This window comes from Microcaecilia unicolor, chromosome 12 (assembly GCF_901765095.1).
Source record: "Microcaecilia unicolor chromosome 12, aMicUni1.1, whole genome shotgun sequence".
In the NCBI taxonomy this organism is placed as follows: domain Eukaryota; kingdom Metazoa; phylum Chordata; class Amphibia; order Gymnophiona; family Siphonopidae; genus Microcaecilia; species Microcaecilia unicolor.
This window is the reverse complement of record NC_044042.1, coordinates 3,230,013-3,248,675: the sequence shown is the minus strand read 5'-3', so window position 1 is coordinate 3,248,675 and position 18,663 is coordinate 3,230,013. Positions and strand designations below refer to the sequence as shown.

Sequence of the window (18,663 nt, the reverse complement as noted above, 5' to 3'; positions counted from 1 at the left end):
GATATCAGATACAATTAGTGATATAAAAAAGATTTAGTAAGGGAAAGAAGAAAAGATTTAGGCGGATAAGTGTAGAAGGTAGACTTTCATGACTGGGGTGGGCTGGCGAGGAGATTTAGTAAGGCTATAGGTTCTCTTTGTAGGCCTTGTTGAAGAGATATTGGACTAATGTATCCTCCTGCACATCCTTGTGATCTCTAAAATAAATTACCGCAACTCCCTCTATATTGGCCTTCCAAATACCCAAATCCATAGACTAAAATTAACACAAAATATCACAATCAAAGTATTCATGATCACATTACTCCTCTCTTTAGTGCCAAACACTGGCTTCCTATAGCTTATAGAACCCCCTACAAGATCCTTTCTTATCAGTCCTCTGGGCTTCCTTCATTTTTGTCTAGTCGTCTTATTCCAGACTCCCTCCGAGGACCCTCTGTTTGTCACAACAGCACCTCCCCATCATTTCCTTTTTTTTCTATGTCTACCTTGACACCAATAGGACCTTGTGTCTCAGCGTAGCTGTTCCTACACTCTGGAACAACCTCCCCCTATACCTCCTACTCAAGCCACCATTTGAAAATGTTGTTAAAAAGACACTTTTTTTTTCTCAAGCTTTCTCATCTGCACCAGAGGATTAGCACCCCCCTCCCCCCCCAGTCCATAGACCGTTATTAAAAGCACTCGGGGAAAATCCACTATTTCTGGGATAAGCAGTATAAAATGTTTTGTACTTTTTTTTTGGATCTTGCCAGGTATTTGTGACCTGGATTGGCCACTGTTGGAAGCAGGATAGTGGGTTTGATGGACCTTTGGTCTTTCCCAGTGTGGCAACACTTATGTACTTGTGTACTCATATGACTTGATATAAAGCCTTTCTGTGGTTTTTGCAACTACACTCAGAGTGGTTTACATACAGGTAACTTATTTGCACCTGGGGCAATGGAGGGTTAAGTGACTTGCCCAGAGTCACAAGGAGCTGCAGTAGGACTGGAACCCAGTTCCCCAGGATCAAAGCACGAAGAGGGACATAACCAGCAAAAAAAGAGGAGGTGATAATGTCCCTGTACAAGTCATTAGTGAGACAACCTTTGGAGCACTTTGTTCAATTTTGGAAGTCACACCTTGCCAAGGATATAAAAAAAAGCTATTCAGAGGAAAGCAACCAAAATGGTATCGGGTCTGCCAGAAGACATATGAGAAGACTAGTACTTCTACTATTAAACATTTCTATAGCGCTACTAGACTTACGCAGCGCTGTACAAAAGAACATGAAAAGACAGTCCCTGCTCAACAGAGCTTACAATCTAAATTGGACAGACGGACAGACAGCTAGGGGTGGGGAAATTGCAGTGGTAGGGGTGATAAGTGAGGGTGTTGAGTAAGAGAGTCATGGTTAGGAGTCGAAAGCAGTAGCAAAGAGGTGGGCTTTAAGCCTAGACTTGAAGACAGCCAGAGACTGAGCCTGACGTACTGGCTCAGGGAGTCTATTCCAGGCATAGGGAGCAGCGAGATAGAAGGAACGGAGACGGGAGTTAGCAGTGGGGGAGAAGGGGGACGACAGGAGACATTTACCCAGCGAACGGAGTTCACGGGGAGGAGTGTAGGGAGAGATGAGAGCGGAAAGGTACTGAGGAGCTGCGGTGATTTAACCAGAGCTGACATTGTGATGTCATAATGCCAGACCACCAATGCCTAAGAGCCAACCTCATCAGTGATGTCACAATGGCTTGACTGTCCTATACTTGGCTCAAAGCAGTGATTTAACCAGAGCTGACATTGTGATGTCATAATGCCTCAGTCCACCAATGCCTAAGAGCCAACCTCATCAGTGATGTCACAATGGCTTGACTGTCCTATACTTGGCTCATACTACTACTATTAAACATTTCTATAGCGCTACTAGACTTACGCAGCGCTGTACAAATTAACATGAAAAGACAGTCCCTGCTCAACAGAGCTTACAATCTAAATTGGACAGAGGAACAGACAGCTAGGGGTGGGGAAATTGCAGTGGTAGGGGTGATAAGTGGGGGTGTTGAGTAAGAGAGTCATGGTTAGGAGTCGAAAGCAGTAGAAGAGACTTGAAGACTTGAACATGTTTACCCTAGAAGTGAGGCGGGAAGAAGAGGTAAAATATAAACATTTGAATTCTTGAAAGGTATTACGGAACAAAACAACTTTTTTTTCCCCAAAAACGGAGAGTCTCTAGAACAAGAGGACATGAAATGAAGTTGCAAGAAGGTAAACAAAAGCAACATCAAGAAATACTTTTTCACAGAGAGGGGGTGGAGGATGCCTGGAATGATCTTCTGCGGGAAGTAAGTGGTGGGGGTGAAAATGGTGCTAGAATTCAAAAATAATACAGAGAAGCAAAAGAAAATTTGAATGTCATTTAATTTAAACAGAATTCTTTTACACCATCTCAGCTCCGTATAGTTTGCAGATACACAAAGACCAGCAGTTCAGTGAGAATAAAACAATCACATTGAGAAAGTCCTGCCAACGAATAATCAGCTAAAATAGTTCTGGAATAACCAGGTTTTCAACAGTTTTCTAAATTGAAAGTAGTTGCATTCACTTCTCAAAGAATTCCGCATAAATGGGGAGCCAACGCTAAACATTACAAGTAGAAATCAAATGAAAAATGGAAGCAGATGGAAGTACAAACTTGTTAGCATGACTCAGCCTTTGAGACGTGGGCTTCAGGAAAAAGCCATTTAAAAACAGGACACAAAACCTTAAAATCAATAGGCATCTGAGCAGGCAGCCAGAGCAGTTTCATTAAAAGCCCAGTCACACTATCAAATGTAGTTTGATTCAGAATTAATTTTGCAGCCGTGTTCTGTAAAAGCTGCAACCTGCCCAAAAGCACTTGATAAAGCCCAAATAATGAGAATTAGAGGGATACCTGTTAGGGCTGTACTAAATATTCGATTTGATTCAGCCCCAAATCAAACAATATTCATTTATTAGGATTTATTTACCGCCTTTTTGAAGGAATTGACTCAAGGCGGTGTACAGTAAGAATAGATCAAGCATGAGCAATAGACAATTACAGCAGTAAAAATATTCAAATAACAATACAAATATGTTTTTTTGAAAAGCTTTCGAGGCATTCACAAAGGTGTGGGACAAAAATAGAGGTTTTCTATATAGCCTGAAGATGCAATAAAAGTGTAGAGCACTTGCAACTCCCAGTAAAAGTGAAATAACTTTTACACGTCAAGAAAAAAAAAAAAGGCACCAGGTGTCAGGGAAAGGGGAGGGGGGGGGGGGGTTCAACCTTGACCACCTTTCTGGACACAGTGGATGGGCCATGCTGATCTTTATTTGCCGTCATTTACTATGCTAGTATATTGCTTAACATTTGTAAACTGGGATCCTTTCATTTCCTATAATCCATCCCCCTCCTGCCTCTTCTACCCTTGCCCACACACAGTGCCGTAGCGAGGGCGGCTGACACCCGGGGCGGGTCGCCGCTGCGCACCCCCCCTCCGGCGTGCACCCTTCCCCCTCCCCCCGGAGCGCATTGTTACTTACTTTAGAAGCGAGGGGCGGGCGGGAGGGCCGATCCACCCCCGAGTCCGCGTCGCTGGGAGCTGCGTCGGCTCCATTGGTTCCTTGCTCTCTCTCTGCCTCGGAACAGGAAGTAACCTGTTCCGGGACAGAGGGAGCAAGGAACCAACGGAGGCAACACCCCCCAGCGGCGTGCACCCGGGGCGGTCCGCCCCACCGCCCCCCCCTTCCTACACCACTACCCACACATTTCCTACTCCTTCACCCCTATCCTTCTGTACCTACCCATGACTTTTGTCTATTCTGTTATACTTAACTTTTATTTTCTTTATCAATATCCTGTAATCCCTATTACTATGTAAGCCGCATTGAACCTGCTTTGAGTGGGAAAGCGTGGGGTACAAATGTAATAATAATAATTTATCTGTGGCCTGATTCCTTGGTAGAGCAACAGCACAGCACAGTTCTCTCTGGTAAAACTTCATCTGATCTCCCCCCACCCCCTCCTCCATATCCAGAGAGAGACACTCTGCAGCTTCTCATGTAGCCCCTGGTACTCAGCGTGAGCACCGTCTCTTCTCCTGTTTCTGCGTTACATCTATGATAACACTGCCTTTACACTGAACGTCTTGCAGTTACGTTTTTCTCATGCACCTCTAACTACGCACTGCTCCTCTAGGCGTCTGAGCGGGATCAGTAAAGTCAGACTCTGACGCAGTCCTTTGGTCCTGGGGTGACACTCAGTCCCCTGGCAGGCTTAAGGACTCCAGGTCCCGCTGTGGGAATGCCGATGCTCCCCTTTGCCAAGAAACATTAATATCCAGAGTCAAAAACTCAAACAAACCTTAGAAAAACAAGAGATTCATGTGGTTTATCTCCAGGGACATGGCAGTATGACCATGTGACATTATTCTCAGTCAAGTAAGGATGTAGGGACCTCGGGGGTCACTGAAGAGAGCAGTGCTGCATTGACTAAGGGCCAGGAAGATGCAGGAGATGGGGGGGGGGGGGACTCAGGGAGAATCGTGCTGGGACAGTAGACTCGCTCACCTAGCATCACTCCATACAAGCACAGACTTAAGTTCCACACACTTCATTTCAAGGTTTGCACAATTGATCTCAGGCCACACATCACTTCCAAATTACTCACACGCTACAGATGGGGCTGAGGAGACTTCATGACGGGCAATTTTCAAAGCAGAATGGGCCTGTTTGAAAATTGCCCTGCTATCAACAGGTTTTCTATAGTGTGCAAAGGTATGGGGGGAGGGGATAGGGGAGGGCTTCTCCAGGTGCTGGATTCAGGATGAGGTCTTGTATGGTCATTTCTCCCCGGACTGTACAGATTTCCCAAAGTGGCTCTGTCATTCAGCTCTCCTTTGTGCCTGCACAACCAATAACTGACCGAAAATCCAGGGATGCTTTTAGCATCCATAGTTGCAGCTAATTTTCAAAGTGAAGCTACCTGGATATTGTGTTTTTTGAGAATGAAGTGCAAGAGGAAGCTACCTACTTTGCAGCTATGCAGAATATTGGAAAATGACCCCTCCTCTCAAGACTTTGACATATGGGAGTCATTACATTTGCTGTACACCGTTTTCTGGAGCGTGAGGGGCTGGTGCTCTCTAGTGCCCTATTAACAGCACATATCCATCTTTGATACATTGGATGAGAGGACAGAGGCGTGTAGGCGCAACCCACAACAGGGATTGGGAAGGAAAAGTATCTTTTAACTGGATCCAGCTTTTCCCTGAACCATCCTGACTGCTCGAATAAAGTGACAGATACTGGAAGTGAGGTTTGCTCTTTTGCTAAGTTGCAGAAGGTTGGACAAGTGGTAAATCAATCCTGCAAGCTGTCCTGGTGACACCCCAGCTCAGTCCTACCCTGGGTACAGTGGGAAAGAACTGTTTTGAGGGGCTGTTATAAAGGTTAAAGCACAGAGACCCTTATGGGTTCCCTAATGGCAGAGATTAGAGATCTACTAACTAATGGATCTCAGGCCTTTCGATTACAGTTTGACCCAATGTTGGCCTTTGATCTGGTGGCATCATTTTCTTTTTTTTTTTTTTTTTGGGGGGGGGGGGATTGTTACTACTACTGAGTGATACGTGACCATCTCTGGGGAAAGGTGACTAAAGTCACAGAAATTAAAAAATGAGGCTGTAATGAATTCTGTTAGAGCAAACAATTTGTAATACAATAGTCCAACCTCCATCTGTGTGTTAAAAAATGCAAAAATTATAGAAGTTAAAACATGTAACTTTTTGCAAACTGATTATGGACCCATGACATGAAAAAGCAGCTGTTCTCAGCTACTTGAGTCACCTTTTCCCAGAGACAGTCACATAAAGGTTTCGCTGGAAGGGTCCGTTGATGGTTTGAGTGATTTTTAACTAGTAATGGACACACAAGATTTATGTAAAACATTGAAGATTATATTTTGGATCCTTGAAAAATCAAATGTGGGGTCCCACAGAAAACTCCCCTTTTGCCTATTTAATGTAATATTTTAATGTCCACTTTTGGATATCATTTGTCAGAATCAGGGTTAGTGTATGTACTTATGCTGATGATAGAACATTATTGCTCTCTGTTTGAAGAATACACTGGTCACAGAACTGGGCTTTCTCTTATCATTCAGAACTGAATAATAATAAAACTCAGCTCTCCTCTCCCAGCATTCTTCAAAAATAAACTGGTCATTCACGGGAATGAATTCACTGTGAATTCAGTACTGAAGATGCTGGGAATCTTTTTGAATTCTAAAACAACCACGGAAAATCAGGTCAATGGTCTTATTCAGTGGTGTAACCACAGGGAGGGGCCTGGGCCCCTCTACAACTGGAGTACCCTTTAACTGGATAGAGGGGGTGCCCAATCCCTGCTAGCCGATGAGATTGACTGCCAGAACTGCCTCAGTGCTGCCTCATACCTGCTTAGTTCCCACATAAACTGAGCGTGCGCAATGAGTACCGATGCTGGTGGCAGGAAAGGAGACCGTTGACTTCTTCCCTACAGAGGCAGTGCTGAGACAGTTCTGGCTGTGGATCTCATCAGCTGGTCTGGGGGACTGGGCATCCCTGTCAGCAAATGTAAGAAATGCTGCAGCCAAGGGGGGAGAAGAAATGCATTACCCCACCCTGAAATCCAGTACTGGCTACACCCCTGGTCTATAGGTAAAAATGTTCCACGAGGGAGTCTTCACCTGACAGGCAAGACAGTGAGAGAGCTCTGGACCCCGCAATGCCATCTGGCGGGAGGATTGTTCCCAGTGAGAGCTGCATTGCCATTTCAATCAGGCATCTGTGAGCCACCTGCCGACATCATCGGGGGACCTGAAGAGCTCTATTAAGATCCGGTGCCGTTTGCGTTCCCGTGGGAGTCTTTACCTGAGAGACATGATAGTGAGAGCGCTCTAGACCATCTGGCAGGAGGATTGTTCCCGGTAAGAGCCATGTTACCATTTCAATCAGGCATCTGTGAGCCACTTGCCAACATCATCGGGGGACCTGAAGAGCTCCATTAAGATCTGGTGCCATTTGTGGCATGTGGCCACAGGACATGGCCAAAGGGGTGTGCCCTAAGGAGCACACCTTGCCCCTTGGGAGCCCCTTTGTAGCACTGAGGAACGAGGAGAATGGCACGGGAGACTTTGGGAGTGTTTTGCCAATTATTTACTTTTTTTGCAATTTGGTGTCCTGATTAAGATGAAGGCCAAACTCAAGCAGGCCCAATAGACAAGCACTTGGTTTCTCCAGGGTACAACTCTTTCATTGCACTCTGTATCTCCTTTGAGAGCCTCTTTGAACTCTATTGAGCACACCCCTCCCTTACCCCCCCGTTATTTCCTGTGATGGAGGAGCATCGAACGAACGATTTTGCTGTAAACTCTAGAATATTCTAAATTGCCAACTCCTTTTCAAGAGTTGCAAGTGAGTTCACAGACCCATGTTTTTGGAGCAAGCAGGATGTTACTTTAAAAGATCTTTGGGACTTGAACTAGAGGGTATGTTCAAGACAGTTATGTCTCAATTTATGATATATTCTCAGGAAGTGGTGGAAAAACTTTCTAATGTGGACTCTAATATTCAGGTCTTGGACAAAAGGGTTTCAGCTGTGGAGTCTCAAGTCTCAACCCTCCATGCTTCATCCGTTTCAGTAATCAAAGATTCCTTGAATATTCACTTCAAGCTAGAAATGATGGAGAATGCAGGGAGGGTGAGAAATTTGCCTTTCTTAAATTTTCCATTTATTTATTTACTTTCTCCAGAGATTCTTGAGAGGAAGTACCTCAAAGAAATCCTGGTATTATCCACAGCTAATACCATACAAATTGCTAATTGTTTTTATATTCCTGATAAAAAGAAAATTCAAAATGATCAACTACAAGAGGTAGACGATCCATTGGTAACACCTGGTCCTAACTGGCTTTTTTAGAGGATTGTCAGGACTCTATTACAACTAGAGCCATCCTACTTGAATCATTTGGTCATGAAATGAATAAATCCACTGTTTTGAAGAAATATTTTCAGAAGAAAGAAATGATGTTTTGTGAAGGAAGGATTTATATTTTGCCGAGACGCAAGGCCTTTCTGGTCTTGAAGCCCAGGGTGGTGGCACTGAGTGCATCCTTTTTCTTGAAATACCCTTGTGTTTTCTTACATATCAAGGTCCTAATTTTGTATTTTTTGATCCACCGCAACTTGAGCATTTCATGAAGGGTCATGACAAGTAATGGTACATTTATATAATACGAGCTGTAATATAGTTAGGGTAAGTGACTTGGTTTCTTTGAGGTTTCTTTGAGTTTTCCTTGTTTTTAGAGTCGTATTTTCCCCATAATGTGGGCTAGTTGCATATGTTAGTATTTTGGTCCATTTACATTTCGCGTAATATCACTTTTTGTACATGTTCCTTTGATGGATATTGTAATCTTTAGAAAATAATTTTAAAAATTGTTCCACAAAATGAAATTATTGCAGTATATTAGAAAATAGATCATTATAGGATTATTGGGTAAGCATTGATTTTATCTCAACTGGATTATCGTAACCTACTTTTTATTGTCCGTATTGAAAAACTGCTGAAAAGTTTGAAAACAACACAAAACACCAAGGGCCAGGCTGGAGTGTGGAGCCAAGAGATATGAGCAAGCGACACTAAGGTTGAAAGAAATATAGTTGCTTCCAATGAAAAGCCGTGTTTCGTTTAAAATGAGTTCAGTGGTATTTTGGATTTTGTTTGGCATAGCATCAAGTTGTATGACTGATCGCACTCATCGCTTTCGGATTCATCGGTTACTGCAATTTCCATTGGTGAAAGGATGAATCCAAATCAATGCCTACCAAGTGACATTGATAGGGAACTCCCTTCCTTCTGTTGTGAAACCGTTATCAATAGAAATCAAACAAAATAAAACATGGAAAAGAAAATAAGATGATACCTTTTTTATTGGACATAACTTAATACATTTCTTGATTAGCTTTCGAAGGTTGCCCTTCTTCGTCAGATCTCAGGTATTCATATACATACCATGTAAAATGAGTTTATCTTGTTGGGCAGACTGGATGGGCCATACAGGTCTTTATCTGCCATCATTTACTATGTTACTATGTACGAGAGAGGGAGAGAGAGCACCCAGTGGAGCAGCAGCTGTGAGGAACAGCAGGCACCGAGTTCTCTTTGCAATTAGGAAGAAGAGTAGCTCTTTCATCAATGCCAGCACAGGTCCACCCTTGGCCTCGGTCCCAGATCCAGGCACGGTATCCCCAGGGTGCCCTTGGCCTCTACACTGAGGGCAGGATGGGTTGGGAATGACCCTGCCAGTTCCCCCTCAGCACTGCACTTGGGGCAGACTGTGGGAAGATAAACAGACAACCAATAAAATCTGCTCACCAGCTCTTGACCCTGGTGAGAACTTAAATCTGCTGTAGTCTTAATGCAAGGTGGGGGCGGGGGGGGGGGGGGTCTTTTATTTTCTTCCAGTGAGAGAAGGATTTCTAAGCCCTCCTCTAGTACATACAGAAATCATTTTCCCAGTGCCTGAAACCTTAGAGCAGAGAGAGGACCGTCCCGGTGGGGCCACACTGGGCACAAGGGAGATTGATTGATCGATTGATTTGCAAGTGCTTGATATATTGCCAATTACAAAAAGTACAATATTAACAGGAAAAAAAGAAAATAGATTCTTTATAGAAAGAGGGAAAGTGGAAGACGAGGAGAGGAGACCGATATGAACAGTCAGTATTCCCCATGGAAAGGAACAGATGAGGGTGAAAAGATCACTGCCCTACACAGTGGATGGAGTGGGGACACTAGGGGGCAGGTCACACTGGGACAATCCTGGCAGAGAAATGGGATCTGACCTGCTTTCCTTTCAAGTTTGTCAGTTTTCCTACACTTTGTTCCCCCACCTTGGGCAAGGGCCGGGGGCACAGAGGCTACAGCTGGAGGACCCTTCCCAGGCCACTCCTCTCCTTCAGGTGTGACTCACTGGCTGTCCAAAATCTCACAGGAAAGTTGTTAGTTCAAGAAATTTCCCAGTTTCTAACAGGCTTTTTCAAACGTCATCATCTTTAGGCAGCACATCTGCTTCCTTAATGGACTGTTTTCTAAAACAAAACCAACCAAAACGTAATGAAATAATAAGAAGGGTGTGGCCAAGACCTCTCTCCCTCCCCAAAACACCCCTGCATGGTCGGCCACAGCATCCAAACCCTGCACAATTAGAAACTCCAGGAATCTGTTCACAAACATCTCTAGAGGTTTCCAAGAGTTGCCTTTGATTTGCAGAAGGAGCCAGTGAGCCCTGCAAGACAGAGGCTGGACGGCTCAATGACACTTGCAACTGAGGTCCAACCCAGATGCTGCCAGATGAGAAGTTCTACTTGAGCCCTGCCCAACCCTCCACCCATCGAGCAGCCCAGGAACTCTCCAATATAAAGACCTGGGGCTGCTTGTGGTTTTCAGCTGCACTCTGTGGCACAGAGACTGACCGAGAGTGGCATGATGCTGTGTGTGGGCTTTTGGCTCTTCTGCTTCCTGTGGCCATCCTCTGGCGCTTTCAGAAGGTAAGATCTTACTCTGTGTGAGGAAGAGGGGAGACTGGCAAAGGGTCATCATTTGTGATCTCTCTCCCTCTCATAGAATTCCCCTGAAGAAAATGCCCTCGATCCGTGAAACCCTGCGACAGATGGGGGTGAAAGCTTCTGACATCTTTCCTGAGATAAAGCTGAAGGGATATGGTGCCCGAAATCCTCACAATGGAACAGCACCAACCATCCTCACCAACTATCTGGATGTAAGTCCGACGTCCTATTGGGGTTCACCATTTCCCCCATGTCTCTTATCTATCAGTTCACTGTTCCCTCTCTCGTGTCCCTCAAGTATTCCTTTCTAGTACCTGATGTACAATGAATGTGAGCTCACCAGGTCCCTTCAGGGCTCTTCGGTCAGTTCACAGCTGGTAATAAGACCTTCTGCATTCATATAATATTTATAATTCCTTGGAAATGGAGGCTAGAATAGGGAAGATGTGCATGTGATGAGGTGTCGGGAAGTGGGGCGCAAAGAGCTCTTTGCCCCATTATATCCCTGGACTTCTATTTCCAATTTAACTGACTAAAAATGATGAAATGGTGAAATGACTTAAGTTGTCAGAGGTTGACCTGGGTCAGATACCAGTTTTAAAGTGAAACTGATGTCAAGCCAGACCAAAAACATTGTGTGGACATGGGTTATGAAAGGTATGAGGGTTCAATGAGAAAAGATTTGCTTTGTTTGTGGGACCTTCAGCTGAATTTCAACATTTTTTTGCCTGTACATTTCAGAAATTAATGATTACAGTGTGTAAAAATAGCTTAACACACGTAAATAAACTTTCTGCAAAGTAACTCAAGAGGTTTTATTCCCATAAATCAATTTACTGCACATTACGTATATACATAAGAGGTTCCGAATTGCAAGCACTAAACAAACTGACATTCCTGATGGCAGGACACAGTGTAGCTGCTGCCTGACAGTGCCAGAGGTGGGACATTTTAGTGTTATTTTGTAATAGCTTTGCTAATTCGGTCCCTAGTTACTAAAGTGCACTAAAGCTTTGCACAAGCAGTAACTAGTTATGGCATGAACGAGAACAGATTTTCTGTCTGCCCAGGACTCATAGTGGTGTCTGTGTTGTAATTCTTCTCCTCACCCACCCCCAGAGTTGTACATACATGTTAAATACCACGATGAATATGAATGAGATAAATTTGCATACACTGGTGACCCAACGTGTGCAAAGAACACATCATGCATATGCATTGTGGGTAACTAGTGCCTTATTACCTCATGGGATGAACGTTCTGAACGGTAACCACATCACTATCATCCAGAGGAAAAGATCCGTGTAATAATGCAAATGCTAACTTCTGTCATCCCATGGTGTGATTTGTGATCACACTCCTCGCTGTCATCCCATGCTGCATTTCTCTTCTCTTCAGACTCAGTACTTCGGTGAAATCAGCATAGGATCCCCTGCACAGACTTTCAAAGTGGTGTTCGACACGGGCTCCGCGAATCTTTGGGTGCCATCACACCTCTGCTCTCCCCTATACAGCGCCTGTGGTAAGAACAGATGGAGAACTTTCTGCTACAGTTGAGGTGATTTGGTTTTGCTGGCGGGGGGGGGGGGGGGGGCAGGGTTAGGGTTATGGTTGTTTCTCAGTGACTAATGTGTGAAATAGAGGTAGAACTGCCCATAGGAAAAGGTGTTATAAGGCCTGACCGTCCCCCCAATGCAGACACACAAATACCAAGAGGGTATCTGCTGTGTGATACACCCCCCCCCCTCCCGAAAGGGCAATTGTATAATCTACATGCCCACTTTGCTATGCCCCTTGCATGCATAAATGTCTAGAATAATGAGCACTTAGGTGCTGTCACCACTAGGGGGCACCCTAATCTCCATAACTCCTGGGGTCCTGACGCAGCTGGTGGGTCGCAGTTCACATACCAGCAAAAACGCCAGCAGGGCACCTTAGCGCCATTCTACAAACACCTGCATAACATACAAAAGTGTGTATTTGCAAGAGGAGGGTCCACACATGAGGAGGACTCCCAAGTACACGGGAGAATTACAGAATAAGTTACGCACATCCCTGCTGCCTCAATGTTAGATGTATTGATATTGGGTTACGGCTGGGGAACATAGTCTCGAGTGCGCAGCCTTGGGAAGGCTCCTAAACTGAGGTGTCTAATTGTACAATTGTCCCCTGAGAGAGTAACTGCTGTGTGACACACACACACATACACATATTGATAGCTGTATATACACACACAAACGCACAAAGGATAAATGGTGTGTATCACTACCACGCACACACACACACACACACACAGGATAACTGCTGTCTAATACACCCACCCACAAGATAAATCGTGTGTAAAACACACACACACTTTGAGGCAGCCCCCCCCCCTCCATGGCTACACCACTGCCTTGAGGTCATCAATCATCCCCTTTTGTCTTCCTCTTCTATCTAGTGTCACATAATCGCTACGACTCCTCCAGATCTGAGACCTATATGGAGAACGGAACCGGCTTTGCTATCCAGTATGGATCAGGGAATGTGAAGGGCTTCCTGAGCCAGGACCTAGTCAAAGTAAGTTCATCAGATGCTGTTTCCAACAAGATGTTCCCTGTCCAGCACCCAATGAATGACCTTTTTGTGGTTAAGGGCTGTGGCTATGAGAGACACAGTCAGAGGCAGAAAAAGAGCCGATTAGTGCAGAATAAATTGCTTCCCCAGGGTGGGAAGAAACAGGATCGCCCTAGTCCCCTTCCCCTTCCCGTTGCAGAGTCCCTTTAAGATGACTATTTTGTCACATCTTCCTCTTAATCTCTTCGCTCTCCTATCAGTTCCTGCTTTTCCTCAGGTCTTTCTAGATGTTTCCAGAAATTCTTGTTGCAGTGTAATTGTTCTTCCATTATATTTGCGATTGGAAGCTTCTTTTCATAATTTTAAATCGACGTTGAAAAACGTGTTACTTTTTATTGGCGTTTCCACCTGATGCTCTTTAGACCCCAGTAAATGGCCGAGACTGTCCCAAGCTTCCTATTTCATTGTCCTTCCATTACTCGCCTTTGTTTTAATTTGGAACTTTACCTTATGTGTGTTTTGTGCTGTTTCCGTTTGTTATGTTTCCTTTTCCAAACTGCTTAGATGTCTTTGGAAAATACGCAGCATATCAAATAAGTTGAACCTTGAACCTATGAGATGCCGGTGAGACAGATGCACAGCCTCGCTGCTGCCTGTCGCGCTGACACATGTGTTTTTCTCCACAGGTGGCTGATATTCCCGTTATCCAGCTCTTTGCTGAAGCCACGGCGTTGCCCGCTTTCCCTTTCATCTTTGCCAGGTTCGATGGGGTGCTGGGTATGGGGTTCCCCAGTCAGGCGATTGACGGTATAACCCCAGTCTTTGACCAGATCCTGTCAGAGCATGTTCTGAGGGAGGAAGTCTTCTCAGTGTATTACAGCAGGTGTGTGACACTCGAACAGGACTGGGGTACCTGACACAAATCTCTGCTGCCATAACATGCACCGCACCCCTACTGCTGCAAAGAGGGAGACCCCCTTCCCCAGATCACAGTATTCACTTCCACCTCCAATTCACCATCACAGGGCACAACTGTCTGCAAAACAGCTACCAGTACTGAAACAGCAGGGGGAGCTGTAGTGCAGGGGGAGGGGCATTGGCAGGGCTGTGTGGGGGGTTTCAGTACTGGAACAGCAGGGGGTGCTGCAGGACAGGATTGAGGTATATTGTTAGAGTGATGTATGTGTGTTTGTTTTTTATTCGTACTGTTGCAGTTCATAAGAGCGTGTGCATCGTTTAGTCAGCACTAAATGAAATAGCACATGCCATGGGTGAAGTCTGGGGTAGGCATGGGGAGCAGTGCCCCCCGCCACCCCCAAATGTTGCAGGTGGTAATGCTGAATTGGTTTCCATCCTACCTCTTCCAATATGTATTTCTTTCAATTTGCCATCTCCCGAAGGGCACGTGTTATCACAGGACAAGCAATACAAACTTGCCTCACTTAGAGCAGTGGGGGTGGGCTGGGCTGGGGAGCTGAACCTCCTTACTGTGGCTGATACATGAGTTAGATTTTTCTCTCTTTACAGAAGTTCGAAGTAAGAAGAGAAAGCAATCGAGTTGGCGAGGCTTTGCACCCCCTCCCAGTCACGCCTTTCCCACTGTGTCTCATCTCCGTGCGGTAACTGTGCTTTCACGTTGCACCTGCTTAGCGCTGCTCCTGAAACCCTGCACTCGGCTCTCCTCAGGACCTCACACTAGCAGGAGACCGAGCCCAGGATGCGTTCTGTTTCCTCTCTTTGGCTCTCTGGACAGTAGTCACTGGGCTCTGCACAAGGGGTATTTTGTTTCTTGCTTATTCAGGATCCAAATATCTCATTTAGTCCAAAGTCAGTCAGTGGGAGGGTGAGACTTTCCCTCCCAATAATTAGCAGAAGTGGCTGTGGTGAAGGAAAGACTTGGACCATGATGTTCTCCTGACATGGAGTGAGGCTGTCAGCACTGGGCATTGCATGACTCCTTACACTCACCTCTCTCTTAGCACTCTCACTGCCCCTCTCACTGACCTGGATGTCCCAGCATAACCAGGATTAGGGATCACAGCTTCACCATATGGCATGGCCCAGTGCAGAGGGAGAGGATGATGGGTGGGAGAGATGAAGAGGAAAAGGGACAGGGAAGGCTAATGACCGTCTTGTCTTTGTATCACAGGGATACTCATCTCAGGCCCGGAGGAGAGATCATCTTGGGGGGCTCAGACCCCTCCTATTACACTGGAAGTTTCCAATACCTGAATGTTATTAATAAAGGTTTCTGGCAGGTCAGCATGAAAGGGTGCGTATCAGTGTCACACAGCATGGAAGGAAGTGTTTGTGTGTCAGGGCCAGACAGTCTTAGGCTAGGGGAATTCACTCTATCCAGGCTAGTGACAGGAGACTATTTTCTCAGTTCTTGCAGACTGTTAAGGTTTAACTGTGGATTTCCTTGTTGAAGAAGGTGATCCAGGTTAAAGATCAGCTGAATTGAAAGAAAATTTGGACACATTTCTAGTGACAGGTTCATTTACTACTAAGAGCCTGTTAGACTCGAGTGTAGACACCCTGATGCAATTCCCTGATGTTTGGGATACGTTGGAGACAGTTGCTGGGCTGTGCTCTCTGGCATGTCTCATGTTCGTATGACTCTTAATGGGCTCCATTATCCCTACCGTACTGGGCCTCACCGACTTGATTAGAAATAACTTCAAAGTGTATCTTGATTAAGTATAATTTGTCCGGGTGACATGAAGGAAGTTCTCTTTGGCACAATACAGCATACCCTGGCACAGGTCAGGTTGAGGTTCAGTCCCGTCATGGTATGTGCAAAAATAACCCACATGAAGACAGTGGGCCATCTAGAACTCAAGGCCACGTGGGTACTCCACGGCGATGAGCAGAGTGTTCAGTGGCAGTTAACTGCAGCGAATGTGTCTCTTTTTCTTGCAGGGTGTCTGTTGGAGCCGAGATTCTGTTCTGTACAGAAGGCTGCACAGTGGCCATCGATACTGGGGCTTCTTACATCACTGGCCCAGCAGGCTCAATATCTGTGCTGATGCAAGCCATCGGTGCTTCTGAGCTAGCAGAAGGAGAGGTCAGTAAAAGGGACCAACTCTTCCAGCTGTATGGACCTTCCGAGGTCAGCAGGGCATGCTACGGGGTCTGCAGTGTAATATATCCCATTAAACTAGATATTATATTATGGGTCACCTCCCTGCATACTCCTGTCTTACACTGGTCAGAAATGATGCCCTCATTGAAGCTCTTTAACTCCTGTGCATGTCAAATCGAAAAGAGCTGCTTCAGATCTTGAGTTAAAGAGGCGACTCCAGAGCTAGGCTAGGTTCTGGAGCCCCCAACCTCTGGTCCAGCATGCTGTGCCCTTGTGCTGGGCTCTGGAGAGAACCCACCTCCCTGCCCCTTGGAGAACTGTCATAGTACGTGATGACTGGAGGGGGTGGTACTGGGAATAAAATGGGGATCCGTGGGCTACCAGTGGCTTTGTCCACTTAAGACTGAAAGCCCAGAAAAGCAGCTGAAAAATTCAAGGGGGGAAGAGGAGGGGGCTTGCATAACTCTGGTTTGCATTACATTACTTGCCACCTGTCCTTTAGAAAGTGTGCTGGCGCCCTCTAGAGCAGACCACCTGCCTGACAGTCTTGTTCCCTTCTTCCAGTTCATCGTAGACTGTGACAAAGTTGGTCAGCTGCCGGCCGTCTCCTTCCACATGGGGGAAAGAAGCTACACGCTCAGTGGCCCAGCTTATATCCTGCGGGTAGGTACTGAGACACCAATGCTAGATGCCTGGAGTCAGTTCCGTGGGATGGGGTAGTAGAAATATGCTGAGGTGTTTTACACAATTACTCATAAAGTCTTTATGATAGTCCGGTGGACTCCTGAGCTGGCAACGGAAGCAGAGGACATGTAGATTATTTCACAGTGACTTGCAGACTCTGCTTTCTCACACACGCTGGTGATCAGTGTTACAGGACCAGCTGTGAGGGAACCAATTCATTTCGCAATACAGATAAAGTGACCAGAGAATCCATGTCCAGGGGGACAGGCTGTGCCAATCCTGTGTTGTACCCCAAGAAGATGTAACTCTCTTGTCCCACAGAACTTAACTGAAAAGTCAGCACTAAATCTCCAAGAATAGGGAAACAGCACCTGCTCAGCTTCTGGGGAGGACCACTCAGGCTGTGGGAGACCCTACAGGCTCTGTATCCCCATATCCATCCCTTGAGCCCTCCAGTACTAGAGATGACAGACTCTGTATCCCTGTGTCCCTTCCCTGAACCCTCCAGTACTAAAGGTGACAGGCTCTGTATCTCCATACCTGTCCCTTGAACCCTGCAGACCTTGAGGTAACAGGGCTCTGTGTCCCCTGCACCCATCCTCTCTTATCTTAGAACTGAAAGGCTCACAGGATGAGATACAGAGCATGTCGCCTCTAGGACTGGAGGACTCAGGGGATGGACACAGGGATACAGAGTCTATCATCTCTTGAACCTATCCCTATATGAAATAGTAACATAGTAAATGACGGCAGATAAAGACCTGTACGTCCATCCAGTCTGCCCAACAAGATAAACTCATTTTACATGGTATGTGATACTTCTATACCTGAGTTTGATTTGTCCTTGCCTTTCTCAGGGCACAGACCGTAGAAGTCTACCCAACACTGTTCTTGTACTAAAAGTTCTGAAGATTCTGGAATCCTAAAGAGTTACAAGATTCCGGAATCCCAGTTAGTAGCAACATTCCATGTAGAACCCCAAAGAGTAACATAGTAAATGATGGCAGATAAAGACCTGAACGGTCCATCCAGTCTGCCCAACAAGATAAACTCATTTTACATGGTATGTGATACTTTATATGTATACCCGAGTTTGATTTGTCCTTGCGTTTCTCAGGGCACAGACCGTAGAAGTCTGCCCAGCACTGTTCTTGTACTAAGTTCTGAAGCTAACGTCAAAGCCCCTTAAAATTTATGATGGCAGAAGAAGACAATCCAGTCCCCCCACCCCCTCCCCCCCCCCCCCCCCCCCCCCCCCCCGTTTGTCAGTTCTCTTGATCCCACAGTTAAGGCTATATCCCAGTCATCAGTTCCAGATTGTGACCACCTGCAAGATTTCTTCCAGTCCTAGCGTGTGAAAGTCAAAACTGGCAGGATAATTGATAACCTTATTTTTGTGGGTTTCGTCTTTCTCTTGCAGCAGTCCCAGTTTGGTGAAGACCTCTGCACTGTGGCCTTCTCAGGTCTGGACATCCCCCCACCCACCGGCCCCCTCTGGATTCTTGGAGCTAGCTTCATCGGCCAATATTACACTGAATTTGATCGGCAAAACGATCGCATTGGCTTCGCCACTTCTGTCTGAGTGACCTCTAGTGGCAACTTTGGAAATAAGACAGAAGAGGACTTGATGGACCTGCAAAACAATTAACTTTAAACCCCAAAGAAACATCATTAAAACATGTTGCTTGTGAAGTGTTGTAAAGGTCTTTGCATTGCTGAGAGGGTTAG

The 18,663-nt window shown here is 45.7% G+C and overlaps 1 protein-coding gene across 2 annotated transcripts; it reads left to right on the top strand.

Moving 5' to 3' along the window:
• Nucleotides 1-10,439: 10,439 nt before the first annotated feature.
• REN (renin) lies at nucleotides 10,440-18,627 on the top strand. 2 transcript variants are annotated; one of them, XM_030221262.1, is made up of 10 exons: nucleotides 10,440-10,592; nucleotides 10,669-10,822; nucleotides 12,009-12,132; nucleotides 13,051-13,169; nucleotides 13,853-14,049; nucleotides 14,694-14,702; nucleotides 15,316-15,438; nucleotides 16,089-16,233; nucleotides 16,816-16,914; nucleotides 18,356-18,627. In XM_030221262.1, the coding sequence occupies exons 1-10, from the start codon at nucleotides 10,528-10,530 to the stop codon at nucleotides 18,515-18,517; spliced, it is 1,197 nt and encodes a 398-aa protein (XP_030077122.1). In that variant the 5' UTR covers nucleotides 10,440-10,527; the 3' UTR covers nucleotides 18,518-18,627. The 2 variants fall into 2 exon arrangements, with proteins under 2 accessions (XP_030077122.1, XP_030077123.1); XM_030221263.1 differs by lacking the exon at nucleotides 14,694-14,702.
• The last annotated feature ends 36 nt before the right edge of the window (nucleotides 18,628-18,663 follow it).